At 43.3% G+C, this 17,218-nt stretch overlaps 1 protein-coding gene across 1 annotated transcript in view; it reads right to left on the bottom strand.

Moving 5' to 3' along the window:
* The window catches only part of LOC147663283 (transmembrane protein 128-like), a 163,983-nt gene extending 152,649 nt beyond the window's left edge, over positions 1-11,334 (bottom strand). The window contains exon 1 of the mRNA XM_086950563.1: positions 11,206-11,334. Within this exon, the coding sequence (XP_086806689.1) occupies positions 11,206-11,305 (100 nt within the window). The 5' untranslated portion in view covers positions 11,306-11,334. The remainder of the gene's footprint in view (positions 1-11,205) is intronic.
* Between the last annotated feature and the right edge of the window lie 5,884 nt (positions 11,335-17,218).

The following is a 17,218-nucleotide window of genomic DNA, read 5'->3' as shown; positions in this document are numbered from 1 at the left end:
GTTTCTGCGTGATTTCAAAGGCCATTACGTATTGAGAGATTTTGACCCCCGGTTACAAAATGTTCCTGCACATTTATGGGCGAAAGGTCCCACTGATGTAGGTTGTATGCACATCACTCCATATCGCGTCACACTGAAGCCAGGAGTAGTACTAACACGCATTCGGCAATACAAGTTACCACCAGATTCTGTAGAGGCTTTACTGAAAATCATTGACGAGCTCATTGCACAAGGAGTGGTTGTAGAAACCAACTCCAATCTATGTAATTCCCCTATCATTCCAATTCTTAAACGTACTGATCCAAATGCACCTCCAGTTTATCGATTAGTTATCGATTTACGAGAATTGAATAAATGCATTGTACCACAATATCCCGTGGTCCCAGATATTTCATCCCTATTGACAGCTATTGATTCCGAAGCGACGTTCTTCACTGTAATTGACCTCAAGAACGCCTTCTTTAGTGTCCCTATAGACCCGGAAAGCCAATATCTTTTCGGATTCTGTTTAAATGGCCGAAGCTTCAAATTTGCACGTGCACCTCAAGGATTCACAGAAAGCCCCAGTATCTACAGCCAAGCATTGAAGAGAGAACTTGACAGTATCCACATGCCTGACAACACTGCCCTACTCCAGTACGTCGATGATCTATTGATCACCGCCCGTAGTGAATCAGAATGTGAACAAGCGTCACTGACAGTTTTGCATTTCCTGGCGGACAAGGGACACAAGGTGTCTCCTTCGAAGCTACAATTCTGTGCCCAGCAAGTGGTGTACCTTGGGCACTTGCTGTCCAAGTGGGGTAGGCAGCTGACACCTGACCGAATTCAGTTAATTGCACATCTTCCGCAACCTAAGACACAGAAAGAAGTACGAGCCTTTATTGGACTCACTTCCTATTGTAGACAATGGATTCCACAATATGCATTCCTAGCTAAGCCACTCATACAGTTGACAACACAGGAGGCAGCGTCTTCGACTGTCCTCCCTTGGACTCAGGAACATACACAAGCTTTTGACGAATTAAAGAAAGCCTTATGTCAAGCACCAGTTTTAGCAACACCATGTTACAGCAAACCTTTTACACTTTTTGTCACTGAACGCGAAGGTACTGCATTGTCAGTACTCACCCAGGATCAAGCAGGTTCACACAAACCGTGTGCTTATTTTTCTAGTACATTAGATCCAGTAGCTCATGCTCTGCCTGCGTGCTTGAAATCTGTAGCAGCAACAGCTCTAGCGAACAGACAAAGTGATTCCATAGTGTTAGGACATCAATTGACAGTACAAGTTCCACATTCCGTGGAAGTCCTTTTGAACAGAACACAGACTCAACATTTGACTATAGCACGACTAACAGGGTATGAATTGACATTGTTTCAGCCACACATAGATATCAGACGCTGCAATACATTGAATCCTGCTACACTTTTACCATTAAGTGAGACAGACCCTTTGGCACATGATTGTGTTGAAGTCATTACCATTACGACGAAACCCAGACAAGACTTAACAGACACTGTATTACCAGATCCAGACCTGACACTTTATGTGGATGGTTCATGTATGAGAACAAGTACAGGAGAGTTAGTGGCCGCATATGCAGTCACGACGGAAACTGAAGTCATAGAAACACATCGCATTGACACACTGTCAGCCCAAGCGGCAGAGCTCATTGCTCTGACTCAAGCCTGTATACAAGCAAAGAACAAGAGAGTTAACATTTACACGGATTCACGTTATGCATTCGGAGTCGTACACGACTTCGGTGTACTCTGGCGAGAGAGAGGTTTCTTGACCTCTCACGGGGCCAAGATCCAGCACGGTCCCCTCATCCAAGCTCTGTTAGAAGCAATACATTTGCCTACAGCCATATCCATCATGAAGTGCAAAGCACATACGAAAGTTACAGATACCATTTCCCAGGGTAATGACCTGGCAGATCGAACAGCCAAGCATACAGCTCAGACTCATACTCACACAATCGATATGACAAAGACAGTAGTCACGACACCGACACATTGCATGACAGTTAGGGATCCCGCCCTAGATGTAATCGACATACAGACACATGCTACACCAGACGAAATGAAGAAATGGACTGAACTAGGAGGGATACAGACAGAACAGGGATGGATGACGAAGGGAAAAGCCACATGGTTTCTCCCCGACTCTATGGTTCAAGTTATCATTAACACAGCACATAGTCCAGCACATTTAGGAGAAAAAGCCATGTTAGACAGTATTCAAAACCTTTGGTTCAATAAGCATTTACGAGCAGCAGCAAAACAGAAAGTACGTACTTGCATGATCTGTTGTCAGTTCAACCCAGGAAAAGGCATTCCCGTAGAGCAAGGTGGATTTCATCCTCCCGATCACCCTTTTGAAGTCCTCCAGATGGATTATATCCAGATGGAACGTTGTCGAGGATTCAAATATGTCCTCGTAGTTGTATGTGCACTCTACCGATGGACAGAAGCCTATCCAGTCCCAGATTACACTGCTCCGACCACTGCCAAGCAGCTGGTACGTGAATTCTTCCCCCGGTATGGTTTACCCCGTATCGTGTACTCAGACAATGGTCAGTCATTCTCGTCCAAGCTTATGAAGCAGGTATCACTCCTGCTAGGATATCAGTGGAAGTTCCACTGTGTCCGACATCCCGAGGCAGCAGGTCTCGTAGAGAGACACAATCAGACCCTGAAAACACGTCTCGCCAAAGTGTGTAAAGAGAAAGGCGTAGATTGGATAGTAGCTTTACCAGTTGCTCTTTTCTTTATGAGAATGGTAGCCCATTCGAGAACAGGGCTATCCCCGTACGAGGTGGTCTTTGGTAGGCCGCCGAATATGTGGGGGACGCCTCTGCCTCGTAAGATCACAGATGTTGACTGTAATATGCTGACAGATTACCTTGCCTCCTTGATGTCTGCACTACAATCATGTCGTTCACAGGTAGCTGCAGCCTTTCCCGACAACACCGAGGTGAAGCCACACGAGATCGTCCCTGGAGATCTAGTGCTTATCCGGAATTTCGATCGGAGGAATCCGCTGGAGCCCCGCTGGCAGGAGCCGAAGCTTGTTCTTCTCACAACAAGGACCGCTGTTAAGGTGGAGGGCCGCAAAGGCTGGCTCCACTCGAGTCATATTAAGAAATACCATGGACTTCCGCCAAAAACAGACTCCCAGCCCTGCCCCGTTTCAGAGACTGATACTAAACTCCCCCTGGTAGAAAATACTCCTCAGCAGGAGTACAAACTGAAATTGAGGTCTAGCAAGTCAGACAGTTTAATTGTTTAAGTCCTCCCCTAGGTGAAGCGGTTAGACAGGTTCCTGACATGTATCAGTTAGACCCCAATAGAGAGAGGGATAGACAGAAACAGATCAAGAAAGAGAAATATTGTAAATCTCTCCGTAGCCATTGCATTGTTGCATTATTGATTATGTTTTTTCTGAGTCTTACAATTATTGCTACAAGTTTATTATTACACATGTACTTTCCTATTTCCGTACGTGCACACTCTTCCTCAAATGACACTGTCGAGCATACTTTCAGTGAATTGCCCCCTCACGAGATATCTTACCGACTTGCGCTGCGCAACAATACTTTCATCAGTATGTTACATCATTCTCATCAGACCAGCAACGCTACAAATTGTTGGATATGTGGCCGACTCCCTCCCTATCAGAAATACAAGGGAGTTCTGCCCCTCTTTCCGTACCCGTTTACACACAACGGTTCCTGTGGTGCATGGTTTAGTTTAATAAATTCTTTAAATTCTGATTCCATAGTTTACCAGGGCAATTGGGTATGGGGGAATCTGAACACAGTTATGCATAACGCATGTTTCCCTGACAAGGAGGGTCTTCCACAAAGGACAGGGACCGATCTAGAAAACGAAGTGTACGGATTGGGTAATTTTACACTTAACCTCATGATTCTGAATGTACTGTCCGATACAAAACCCGACTTACCCGCTATGTCAGTATTACCAGTCAAAGGTGAATTATGTGTCAGAAAGAATGGTTCAGTACACCTAGGTCATAGTGAATGTACTACTGTGATTGAATTCAGTGATAAAGGCAAGTCTACATTCAAAGCTTCCCGTCATTCCTATTTCATTTGTGGTCAGACAGCTTATGTACGCTTACCCCTAGATTGGGATGGTACTTGTTACATTGCATTCCTTCTGCCACCTGTTTTCCTAGCCCCACCTGATTATCATAGGGACTCCCATCTAGTACACAATAGACCCAAGAGAGATCTCCCGATTGTCGATTATACTGAAACAGCATGGGAGCAATACACAGACTTTAATAAAGGTTTCTTTCCCTATTTAGGCACTGTCTCGAATAGTAAACTGATACGTAGACTAACCAGAACCCTTGAAGCAGTAGTGAATGAAACTACTTCCGCCCTACGCAACCTAACAGAGGAACAGTCTGCTATGAGACTTGTTGTTCTTCAGAATCGCCTTGTTCTTGACGTCATCCTGGCCGATAGGGGCGGAGCTTGTAGAGTCATCGGATCGAGCTGCTGTGTTTTCATTCCAGAAAATGCACCATCAGTATATAAAGCCATAACCCGTCTCCACAAGATTGCAAGTCAGATACACCAGAATCCAGGCACCTGGACTTGGTCCGGTTGGCTCTGGAGCGTGTTATCAGCCTGGGGATGGAAGGTCCTATCCTTCCTCGGAATAGCCCTTCTCATAGTATTCAGTTGTTGCCTATGTTTACAATGTGGGCCGGCGATTTGCGGCCTATGTGCCACATCATGTATTCCCCATCCAAGTCCACGTTCTAAATCCCGCCTGAAAAAGGAAGAGCAAATGATGTTATATGAACAATTAGATGGACTAATGAAGATTGATATATCATGAAGGGTCCGTAGGGGACAAGGAGGGAATGAGGTAATTGGAATTTTTATGGTCAATTGTGTCCCCTAACGTAGACCCCAACGGCTCCATGTACGTGCTTCAAGTACATGTAATTTCCCTCCATGACCAGATATGAAGACGCAAATACATTTGCGTCCAACGTTAACATGTCTTCTTTCAGATCCACCATGAATGGGCCGATAATTCCGTTCCTAATTATGCCGTGCCACCGTCTTTACATGGTGCACTTTCACGTTTCCCTGACTCTGTTGAGTTAGGCCCTGATTTCTGCCATCGAGCCCTTTCTGCCTTCTGCCTCAGAAAACTGCAGCCTGGATCTGCATCCATGACCCTTACCCTACTCCCTGTGCGGCGAGCGGTGCCCGGCTCGGCCTGCTTGCCTGCCAAGACAATTCAGCCTTCAAGTTATCTGCTCCGCTCCTCGAAAATACATTCCTGTCTAGTGATTTAGGTAAACATCTCCCCAGCTGCAGAGCAAAGGGCCCGGCCTTTCTGTCTCCGTGCATGAAATTCATTGCTCCTGTTGCCATGGTAGGCCCATGGCCCCTCGCATTACACGTAGACACGTAGACACATATGCACGCACTAGCAGTCAGTATAGAATAGCCTCTGCCCGGAAGACCTTTCCTTCTAGATAAAACAGTTCTACAACACAAGATATCAGATATGATTTGGGTTTAGGTTGTTCTGACATGCCAGACTTCTGTCTCCCCTTTTGGTGCTAAATGTCAAGTCCCCTTCACCCTCCAGTTCCACGTCAATCACACGTCATGTTGCCTGCGCGCGCATCCAGCCACATATTTCTGCTGACACTGCAGGATTCCTCTATGAATCCACCCACTTATGACACTTTCATGTGACGTTTCTAGCACACACCTCCGTGTACGCCCTCGTGCACGCCTTCTGTTACGCACATGTGTTCTTATCTCGTTTCTTCCAGCTGTTACGCCTTCTGTATTCCTCATCATTGTATGCATGTACTATATATAATGTGCACTGTTAATAAAGCATTGTCTATCCCTTCCTGAACCTTCGTGGTGATGGAACATGATACCATGGTTCGAACCATTCCATTACATGGAATAAAACCCTTATATATCAGCCTCCACGGACTCTGCCTCTCATTTTTGATTGAGCTATTTTATTGAACTTATACCGCATAGAAATTCAGTATACGGTAAATTTATTTACCACAGAAGCTGGGATTTTAGCACGGAAAACCTCTAGCAAAAGGGCAAAGTGTCTTCTGCCTGTAGATCTATAAAGAGAAATTAAACTTTTGCCTTGTGCCATTGCTTTCCGAGTATTATTTGCTATATGAGCCTTATCACTTAAACTGCCAGCTATTGTTTTTCCGAGGAAGACATAAGGAAAGAACACATGCATCTAAAATAGGCCAGACCTTTAACAACTGAAACAAATGCCTTTACAGGCAGCAGAAATTAACACATGTGGATCAATATTGGACTCGTTTCAAAAGCTTTATTCGATTATTAAAAAAACAATCATAAAAGCATATGCATACACAAAAAAAATTCATTAAAAGTTAGAAAATCACAGATTAGGTGCATCTAGAAGATACAATAAAACGGAGTAATTAAAATATCATGCTTTTCCTTGCGGCCACGGATTTCAAGATGAACATAGCTGTATAAAAGCAAATGTCAGGGTCATCTAAGGAAAATAACAATCTCATAGCCGAGTTAACCGTAGTAACTGTCCGTTTTATGAATAAGGGTTTTAAATAAACAACACAAAGATGTTTGTAAAGGTCACACAACAATAAAAAATGTACAGTACTCCGTTTGGTGACCCAATCACAAGGACAAGGTATAGAGGGATAATTTTTCATTACGGGGAATGCCACCAAATGGTGAACAATTCCAAATATTAATCTAGTAAGGACAAAACGATGGGATGGTCTGGTGACAACCTTTAGGTATTTTGAAAAGCCAGATGAATCTCGATTAGAGTAATAATACTGGAGGATAGTTAGCAGCATTGTGGTATCTCTGCATACTAGGGCTTTCTTATGTAGATAGGAGCACTTGAGTTTTTTCTTGGAAATATCAGAGAAACTCTCTTGATCATCGAGGAGATTGAGATTGAATAGATCCCTTGCAGTTGTCACAACATAGTCAATCCATGGGATCAGTGTGCATTTATCTGAATGGAGGGAATCAGTAATGATACTCCTCGTAAAGCTAGTTTCCTTTTTATGCCATATTGCTCTCCATACCAACAATAGTCTTAAACAGATTAGATCTGATAAAAACTCTAGACCCAGTTCCTGGTGAGTTATTATTGTGGGAGCAGACTTGGGCAGGCATAACAATCTTTTTAGGAAGCTATTTTCTTCTATTTGCAAATCTTTATGGCGACAATGCCCCCAGACACCAGATCCGTAAAGCACAATAGCAACGCATCTACAACGATAGATGTGTAGCATGTCATATATGCGCCGGTCGCCAAGTTTATTTGCAAATTTAAATACGCCGTGGGCACTTTTGGACATCTTGGCTTTTACATTTGATATCTCCTCAGACCACAAACCGTTACTACTAAAAGTTATGCCCAAGTAACAGAATTTGTTTACAACTTCTATTTTTTGTCCCTCTATATGGAAAGATTTCAGCTTCTACATTTTCTTTCCACATGGCATGATGAAAGTTTTGGAATTATTAATTTTTCGGTTTTTTTCCTTGATAAAACCCGCAAATTTATCCATCAATTTCTGTCAGCCTCTAGGAGTTCTGGATAGTAGGACGGAGTCATCAGCATAAAGTAAGATGGGAACAGCCTGGCCATCAACTAACGGAGCATCAGAATTAACTTGCTTGAGCTCAGAGTCTATTGAATTAATAAAAAGGGAGAAAAGGAGGGGCGCAAGGACACAACCTAAATATATATATATTGAACTCAATGTGTGAGACATTCACAAGTTTATCAAAACGGTATAGGACACTAAATGTTGCTATGCTTTTGATTCTTTAAAATAACAGTGACTCTGCTTTGATAGTCTTCTTTTTTGACAAACCATTATTCTATGACAGTACCGGAGGAGAGGATTATGCTTTACTTTCTTTATTTTCCACAACCACCAGTGTTCAACATTAAAAAACTATTTTTCCCATGGATCTTAGTGAAAGGTCAACAACAGAGGTGAACCAATAGGCAGCGTCAAGCGTCTTGAAAGGCACGGACTGCTGGGATGCGTACTCTTCCATTTCTTGCTCAACCAGCAGTTAAGTCGATTTCTATGTTCCCTATGTTGTGGCTTATTGTGCCCAGTAATGCTTCATTATGCTTAAATGTTATTGGTGTAAAGGCATCTTTATTGCTCACAAAGTGAATGAGCAATAAAAATGCCTTTAAATCTTGTTCACTTGTCACATTTGCTCCACTTCCAGAAACTGAGGTCAAGTGCATTTCAGTTTGGTCGATTACATTTTTTAGAGTACTAGACATGCAGGTCTAGTAAAAAATTTAATGATTTTTCGGAGTCCTGGGTCTGGTGTATGGTGCATTGCCGTAGCGTGTTGCAGAGTATAGTGGCATAGAATTCAGTGGCGTACAATGCAGCATCGTAGAATGCAGTGGCATTGGTTAGAGTGGTGCACAGTAGAGTGCAGTGGTGTACAGTGCAGTAGTGTAGAGTGCCATTGAGCGCTGTGGTGCACAGTAGAGTGTAGAGCCGTAGAAAGCAGTGGCAAAGAGTGCAGTGACGTAAAGTGGAGTGCTGCAGAGTGCATTGGCATGGAGTGGACTCATGCAAAGTGAAGTGGCATAGAGTGTATTGACATAGAATGCAGTAATGCAGAGTAGAGTAGTATAGAGCGCAGTGTTGCGAAGTAGAATGTTGTAGTGTGCAGTAGCATAGAGTGGTGTAGAGTAGATTACTGTAAAGTACAGAGCCATACAACAGAGTGATGTTGAGTGGAGTAGCATAGAGTGCAGTGTGGTAGAGTGCAGTGATACAGAGTACAGTGCAGTGGAATGAAATGGCGTTGAGCAGAGTGCAGTGGCATAGAGTGGCGCGAAGTGACATAGCGTGGCATGCAATGGCATGGCTTAGAGTGGACTTGTGAAGAGTACTTTGGCTTACAGTGTTGCAGAGTAGCCCGGCATAGAGAGCAGTGGCGTTGAGTGCAGCGACATACAATTCAGCAGCTTACAAAGCAGTATCTTAGAATGCAGTGGATTAGTTTAGAGTAGTGCATAGCAGAGTTCAATGGTGCAGAGTGCAGAGACAAGTACTGCAGAGTAGAGTGGCATAGAGTGCAGTGGTGCAGACTAGAGTGGTAGAGAATGCACTGGAATAGAGTGGTTCAAAGTGTAGTGGTATAGAGTGGAGTACTGCAGAATACAGTTTCTAGTTTTGAGTGATGCAGAGTAGGGCGACGTAGAGTGCAGTGGTGTAGCGTGCATTGGCATAGAATGCAGTTGTGCAGAGTAGAGTTACATAGAATTCAATTGCATAGTGTGCAGTGTTGCAGAGTATACATTTGTAGAGTGCAGTAGTGTAGAGTGCATTGGCAGAGAGTACAGTGGTGTAGAATAGAGAGGCACAGAGCGCAGTGGCATACATTTGAAGAGTTTGAGAGTTGAGTGCAGGGGCGTAGAGTTGAATGACTGAGAGCAGTGGCGTAGTGTGCAGTGGTTTAGAGTACAGTGGCCTAGACTGCAGTGGCCTAGAGTGGAATCTTCCAGATCAGAGTGGAGTGGTACAGGGTAGAGTGCAGTGGAGTACATTAGAGGGGCATAGAGTAAAGAGGTGTATTGTGTAGTGCATAGAGTGTAGAAGTGCAGAGTAGATTAGAGTAGACTACAGTGGGTTTGCGTAGGGCATAGGGCATAGAGTTGAGTAGTACAGAGTACAGTGCATTGGCGTAGAATGTATTGGGATAGAGTGCAGTGGTGCAGAATGAAGTTGAGTGGAGTAGAGTACAGTGGTGTGGAGTAAATAAAGTGGAGTTGTGAGAAGTATAGTACAGTACAATGGCATGGAGTGATGCAGAGTGGAGTGGCATGGAGTAAGCATGTATGTATTGAAAATACCATTACATTTGCACAGAAATGCAGTTTTACTAATAAACCTATACAGTTTACAAATACTTGCACAGTTTGTTTAATGTTATGTTATGTTATGTTAGGTGTTCTTATATAGTGCTCGAATCACCATGGGGCATCTCGCGCTTACTAAGAGTAACACCTAAAGAGAAGATAGCTGAGAGGAGGGAGCAATTAATACAGAAATGCCTTGAGTGGTTTCCTGAACGTTCGATAAGATGGAATCTCTCGCAACAATTTTGGAAGGCTATTCCAGTGTTTGGGGGCCAAAGAAAAAAAATAACTTTCCTAACCCAAGTATCCAGCAAGGTTGTCACATCAATTCTCACACTTTTAAGTCTGAGGGAGAAAAGTAAACAGCAAGCTCAAATGGAAGACAGAGTCTGACATTTGACATCTGTCTTTGAATGCACAGCAAATGTGACAAGATAAGAACAAGATTTACACGCCTGTTTACAGAAAGTAGCAGATGCCGAATAATACAAGGAGAGCTAGAGTAAAAATGACTTTACTCCGTGGAAGGAACACACTCACCCTGGAGCCTAAAGCAAACAAAGTCAGCAGATAGAAAGCCAGACGATGTGAGTTACAAACCACAATATCAATAGTAGGCAACGGGTAAAATGCATTCCCAAGGAATCTTACTGAATGACCCCGTGATGGTTTTAGGAAAACAGAAGCAGCTGTCTGGTAGGCTTTTTCCTCAAACAAATTGCATTTCTGATATCCGATCCTTCAGTAGCACACCTACAAGCCCCATACATAACAATAGACCGAATCAGGCGTTCATAGAAGTCAATGGGAGAATTACATTCTCTCTTTTGTTTTTATAAAATCTCTCACTTTCCTGTTTTAAAATGTTGGCATTGGTATCACCAGGGTCCAATGGCCCACGTAGGTAACTGAGTTCCAGTTCTGGTCCACTTGCTGCACAAATGGGAGCTACCCCTCCGCATCTTCGGGGAGTGGGGGGCACCCATCCCTGTTCCTGTCCTAGAACACGAATCCAAGTTCCGGGCCTGTTGCTATGCAATAGAAAAGTTGTCAGCTTGGTAAACTCGCCGTAGGAGTACTTCACAGAAAGGTCTGCTCTGAGCCTACAGTGTAATATTCTAACAGTGTTTTATGTGCCTGACTCTAACATGGCCGACTCACACTTTCACACTATCGGTGAGAGAAGGGACAGACTGCTGTGCATCATGAACATTTTTCGATCAGGCTCTTTGAGGTACCCACCACTTTCCTCCCCTGGATTCCGCTGGAGTAGGAGCTCTGCCTGTTGATGAAACCGGCGTCTCACTCTTTGCAAGTCCTCATCATCCACTCGTACGGCCATCGCTTCGGGATTCGCTTCCTTCCTGTAATTGACGCACAGTGATGACGACGGCGTGTCGCAAGAAGACACCCTGAGGTCTACTGTGTAGGTCGGTTTGCTGTTGAAATGGCGAAATATTAGCATGAGTGTAGCAAAATTATTTTTTCGCTTTGGAGGAATGAACACCGGTAGACTGGTTTATGTGTACGACATCGAAGAGCATGTAATCGCTGTGAATGGTAAATGATTTATGGCAATGCATCCGTTATCACAGCCAGGCCTCGTGCCGAGACGTAAAATTTCGCTTCAGTGTTTTGAATGATTCTAAGGAGAAAGTTCTAAGGACAGTAAACTAGGTACACACGTCTGCCAAGTTTTACGACTGCTTATATGTGACATTTGCCATGTGTACAAGTGTTTTTGCGACCATCAGTTGCGTTGCAAGTGACACTTTTGAGTGACATTTTACAGGATTAGGGCAAAATAGTTATGCATAGTTATACAGTGTAAAACATTTCAGAAATGATTCCCTTTTGTGTAATGTATCAGTCTAAAAGGTTGCGTAAAACAGCCTTAACGCCCCTAAAGTCCAAATGTGTGTGCGATATTAAAGACATTTTCAGTGCCTTGCTGAATATCTATAACGGGCGCATTGGGCTAAAAGGATTTTTTTAGCAGACGTTTGGCTGTGTTTCGCAAGCTATTCTGACACTTTTGAAAAGCGGAGAAGGCATTGATTTTTTTAGGTCAAGCCTGGGCTGCCATTGTGCTGCTCTGCGAAGGCATTCAATGGGCTGCTCAACACACCCAGCGCTTCTGGTTCGTTGGTTGGCCTGCCTTTTAAAATTCCTTTACTCTGGTTGGTCAATAGTATACATCTGTACCACATTTGGCTGCTTGGTTCCCTTCCAATGGACATCACTGTCACGTCGTCCCCACAATGATGAGGCAGACGACATGCTTTATTTAAAGAGCTTTATTTAGCATGACCCTTCCTCTTCTATCCCTACTCTATTCTGCCCCTTTCCTTTCGCCTCCGCTCCTCCCTTTCCTGTCCCTCCCACATCTCCTCCCACCAATTACTAGAATCCTAAATCACGTTCTTACATCTCCCCTCTTGAACAAATGCACAGTCAATCATGCTGGCAACAGCTTGCTACCTTAGGGAGGGTGTGAACATATTTACAGTTCTTCAATCAGCCGTGCAGGTTTTCGGATGGTTCGTCGCGGTTTCCAGTAAGCTTCTGAGTTCCCGCCTTCAGACTCAGCGAGATTCTCGGATTTCGGCCGAACGTTACCAGCTATGGCACTCTAACTAGCCAGGGTCCTCGACGGATTAGCAGGGTGTCTGTGACTGCAGATGGGCACTATTGGGAATCTGACACATTTCTCGCGATCCTCCTATTTTCAGACTCCGATGTGATCATAGTTCCCTTTTGTTGGATGACTATTACTGGCTCAGCTCGATAGCGGCAGTCTCTATTCCTTTGTGGCTCTTGTTTGACTAACACCCGGTCTCCTTCATGAATGGATGGGGTTCTGGCTCTCTTCCGAGCATCCTCACATGATTTCATTTTCTCTTTGTCTTTTCTGGTCAGTGGCACCAATGTCCTCATGTTCAAAGACATGCATATCAGACTGTAAGACATCATCTAAAGTGGGTATCCTGGTCCTGATTGGTCGCCCCAACATGAGAGTAGTAGGGCATTTGTCAGTGGTCGCATGTGAAGTTGTTCGGTAAGCTCGCAGGACTGCGTTTGTTTCGATGCTTCACAAGAACAACAGTCGGCTCTGGGACCCATTTACTTGCTCTGTTTGCCTCACCCATTCCCACTTGCGTTCAGGACTGTTAAAGTCTTTGACCATCCGGGCATCTGCATGTTCCTTTCTCATCCCCTTCTTGAGAATGACCTCCCTCTGTCAACACATTTTGCCTTTCTTACCGAGTGATGAGACAGCCTTTTCTCAACATTTTGGGTAAATGTCCCATACATTCGTTCTCATTCTGCAAGCCCTTTGAGTCAGCCTAGCGGACCCCATCAGGGGTGAAGGTATATTATTCATGTCTTGATATGAATGTAACTGACATGACATGTTGCGTGGTGGGGTAAGTGAATGTTCTGAGTCATCGGCATGTGATATTTTGCTCTGGACGGGGAGAACGTTCTCTGATTCCATTGTGCATTTGGGTGATTGATGCCATGGGCGTTTTCTTGATCTTGATTCCATTGACCCGAGTGATTGTACAGACATGCATTCTAAATCGGAGGAGTCTTTTACTGATTTCCTTTGAGGACGTTCTTTTGGGTATGTCTTGACTGGTAAATTTCTTGAGCTGGTAGGCTGTGATGACCTGCTCCTGGAGTCGGAGCTATCTTTGGGACATTTCTGCCCCTCTCATATGATGTTAAATGTCTCCTCTCAGATTTCTCATTGTCATGGGTGTCTTGAGTGCACTCGCCTACCCATTTCTGGTGTCTGAGTGGATTGCCCCTTCTCATATGGTTTGTTTCTTCTTCTCGCTTGTTGGGCGTACTGACGTCTGTGCCATGCGTGTGATGTATCCCACTGCTTGATGCTTCTTCGGAAAAGTCTAAGAAGTTTGATGAACAGTGGGTTGCTCAGGTGTGTTCGTATACCAGTTTCCAGAGTTGGCGTGACTTGTCCACTCTTCTGTAGTTTGTCTTTCTTCACACTTGTTGAGCAGACTGTCATCTGTTCCATTTGTGTGGTCTGTCCCACTGCTTGATGCAGCGACAACACACGGCAAGAGCACAACTCTGAACATGTGCAACAAATTTGCCACCATTATAGGCCACATTACAAACACACTCCATCTTTAGCACTCTCACAGAGCAGCAAATTTCAGTGTTTCGTAAGGAGTGTTAAGCCTTCTAGAAATACAATAAAAATGCAGTATAATATCCTTGAACTCTACAGCACTACCCTGCTAAAAGAATAGCAACACAGACATAGATAAAGCTCTGTTGAACGTAACCTATCCCTACATTTTATAACTTCACAAACTTTACTCAGGCACTGATCCCAAGTTGCATTTTTAATTGAGATCAGAGCGCAAATAGAAGTTTGTGCACAAATCGGATTCTGAATTGTGCTCCTGTCACCATACTCCCCAATTGTTCCTTAAAAGATTTCTCCATGAAAACCCAGGTGACAACTTTCAGTACTCCGTACATGCTGATTCCACATGTTAGGCTTCATCATTAGATGGGGAACTCAGAAAAAAGATAATTACACCATCTAGAAAAAAAAAGATACACCAGGGTAGCCGTAATTATCGGGTGCTGTAATTGTCACACAAATTCTGCACAACTCAGAATCGGAGGTTGAATCTCTAAATCTGTATTGTAGTGTAATGTGATCTTTAAAGTACACAACACTACATTTTTCTATATAAAAGAAACTTTTGAGACTAAGTTATAGTTAGGAAAACATTATTTATGTTTGGTATAGAAACCCAATTTAATATATAAAATTGGTATACATGTGACAGTTATACTCCTGTCTTACATTTATGATTTACACACCACTTACGCACTTATTTATTTCTTAATTGTCACAAACCAAAATTAAAGTTCGCAGCTAAACTAAACTACACAACCATTAGAAATCCTGAACTTACAGTTATGTGTTAAATTTATCATTTACGCACCATCTTTGAATTACTATGAATGATACTTATAGCTCACATTTTTATTAACACACCACCGCCAATTAATACAACTTGTGCACCTCTATACACAGTCTTCCCACCTAACTCGCCACATTACATACATACCTGCTGAACCCCACAGACTCACCTACTAGGTAATGCAGCCAATTTACTCAAATCTGACAGATTTTGTGGTATGCAAAATTAAAAAGCCTATGGAAAAGCTTTGGAATTTACACCTGTTTTGAGACCCTCCCTTCTTTCTTTGCACCCCATGAACCAAAACGCCACGTAACCTTCAGTTCTCTGACAATGGAACAGGTGTCCAGGTCTGCAAAGTTTTACAGTTTTGTCAAACATATGAATATAAATATATATATATGGATTTAACAGTCTAGCTGCTCAAGAGCAGTACAAAGTGAAGAGGGATTTTGCACTTGTGCACCTTAAGAGACACTCTATACGGTGGGACTCTATGGTCTAGTAGAAGTCTAGGAAGAGGTAATGCGTCCTGTAACCTGTTTTTGCACTGTGGTGTGCCAATAAATAATTTTTGATAATTGACCTCTGCTGTAGTGCTGTGAATTTTGCCTGGGCAGGAGGGGAGGACAACCAAAGAGTTGATTCTTTATATATCATAAGGCCCAATCCAATGGTCTTAGAGGGACCTGGGCTCCATTTGCTCTATCACCCACACTTTCTGCCCATGCTGGAATTCCGCAGTCATGTGACCTAAAGAAAGGCTACAGGCACTAAATGGGTAATGCAGACTTCACATTGAGTTAGGATTTTCCATTACAATTCCAAAGACACCGAACAGGAACTGGTTACCTTCTCCCAATTGGAAATTACAAAGTATTTAATTTAACAAGGTAACCCCCATATTGTCCTTTGGGAGCGGTAGCCTTTGCAATAGTAAAAAACGAATTTAAGAGTTTTAAACTACCAGGACATGTACAACTTAAAAGTGAATGTCCTACTTTTTAAAAGCACTGCACCCGACCCTGTGGGCTGCTGAGGGCCTACCCTTTGAGTGTCTTAAATGTACTAAAAAGGAGGGTTTGGGTCTGACAAAAGGTTTATTTTGCCAGTTTGAAATGGCAGTTTCAAAATGCACACACAGGCTGCAATGGCAAGCTTGAGACATGTTTAAAGTACTACTTAAATCAGTTGCAAAATCAGTGCTGCAGGCTCACTATTAGCATTTAATGTACATGTCCTGGGCAAAGGTAGTGCCACCTTACGGGGGGCTTACAAATGAATTAAATATTCTAATTGGGTATAAGCCAATCTTACCATGTTTTAAGGAGAGGGCTTCTTAGCACTGGTTAGCAGTGGTAAAGTGTGCAGAGCACTAAAGTCAGGAAAAGCAAAGTCTGCAAAACAAAGTTTACAACTAGTGCAAATGCTACACGGTTGGTGGTCAGACATCTAAATAACATATTGCTAACATTACTGAATGGCAGAGTGTTACTCTACCATTAAAAGGCCTGCTGGCTCCCTGTTACAGTACATGTATTGTGTGGTGGATGATATAGAAACATTAATAGAAGAAGTTGAAAGCCTACTTAGTGGTCAGGATAACCCACCTAAAGCAGGCCGGAGAGTGACAGACATCTTTCTGAAGCAAAAACCCCTGAGGAAGTCTCCAATTATGTCCCCGGCCTCTAGTTGTAATGCTGTCAGTTCTGCTGAATCCAGAGACAAAACTAAAAATAAGCCATTGGAGCACAACTCCACAACAGTACTATCTGATTCTGACCCAATTAATTCCATAGTTGTGGAAATAGTAGCTCTGGATATCATATGCGTCAATTAGTTTGATCCCCTTGCTCTTCAGATTAAATACCCTGCCAATGGGCATAATAGCAACAATGCACCTACTCATACAACTTCTAAGGTAGAGACTAAGAAGGGAAAGGGGAACAGTCCATCAAACACTCATAATTGTATATTACTTAATGAACTCAGTGAGCTTAAATGAACAGTATGTCGCCCCCTGGGCCCATGGCAGATTTCGCGATCAGGGCAGTATGAATGGGAAAGGCAAGTTGGTACCTCCTGTGATGATTCTAAAAGGGTTGTCTGGTTTAAACTTGCACGATGAAAGACATGCGAGGATGAGATTAACAGGCCTTGGCATGGGGTCAGACATTTCAGCCCTTTGAAATTGCCCAGAGGGAATAGAAATAGAGTCTTCATAACAAATTGGCTTGTGCATCAGGAGAATCAAATGAAGCCTTCACCAATAAAGCAATCCA

The sequence above is a fragment of the Lissotriton vulgaris genome, unplaced genomic scaffold, assembly GCF_964263255.1.
Source record: "Lissotriton vulgaris unplaced genomic scaffold, aLisVul1.2 SCAFFOLD_586, whole genome shotgun sequence".
Taxonomy (NCBI): Eukaryota; Metazoa; Chordata; class Amphibia; order Caudata; family Salamandridae; genus Lissotriton; species Lissotriton vulgaris.
This window is presented reverse-complemented; position numbering and strand designations above follow the sequence as displayed.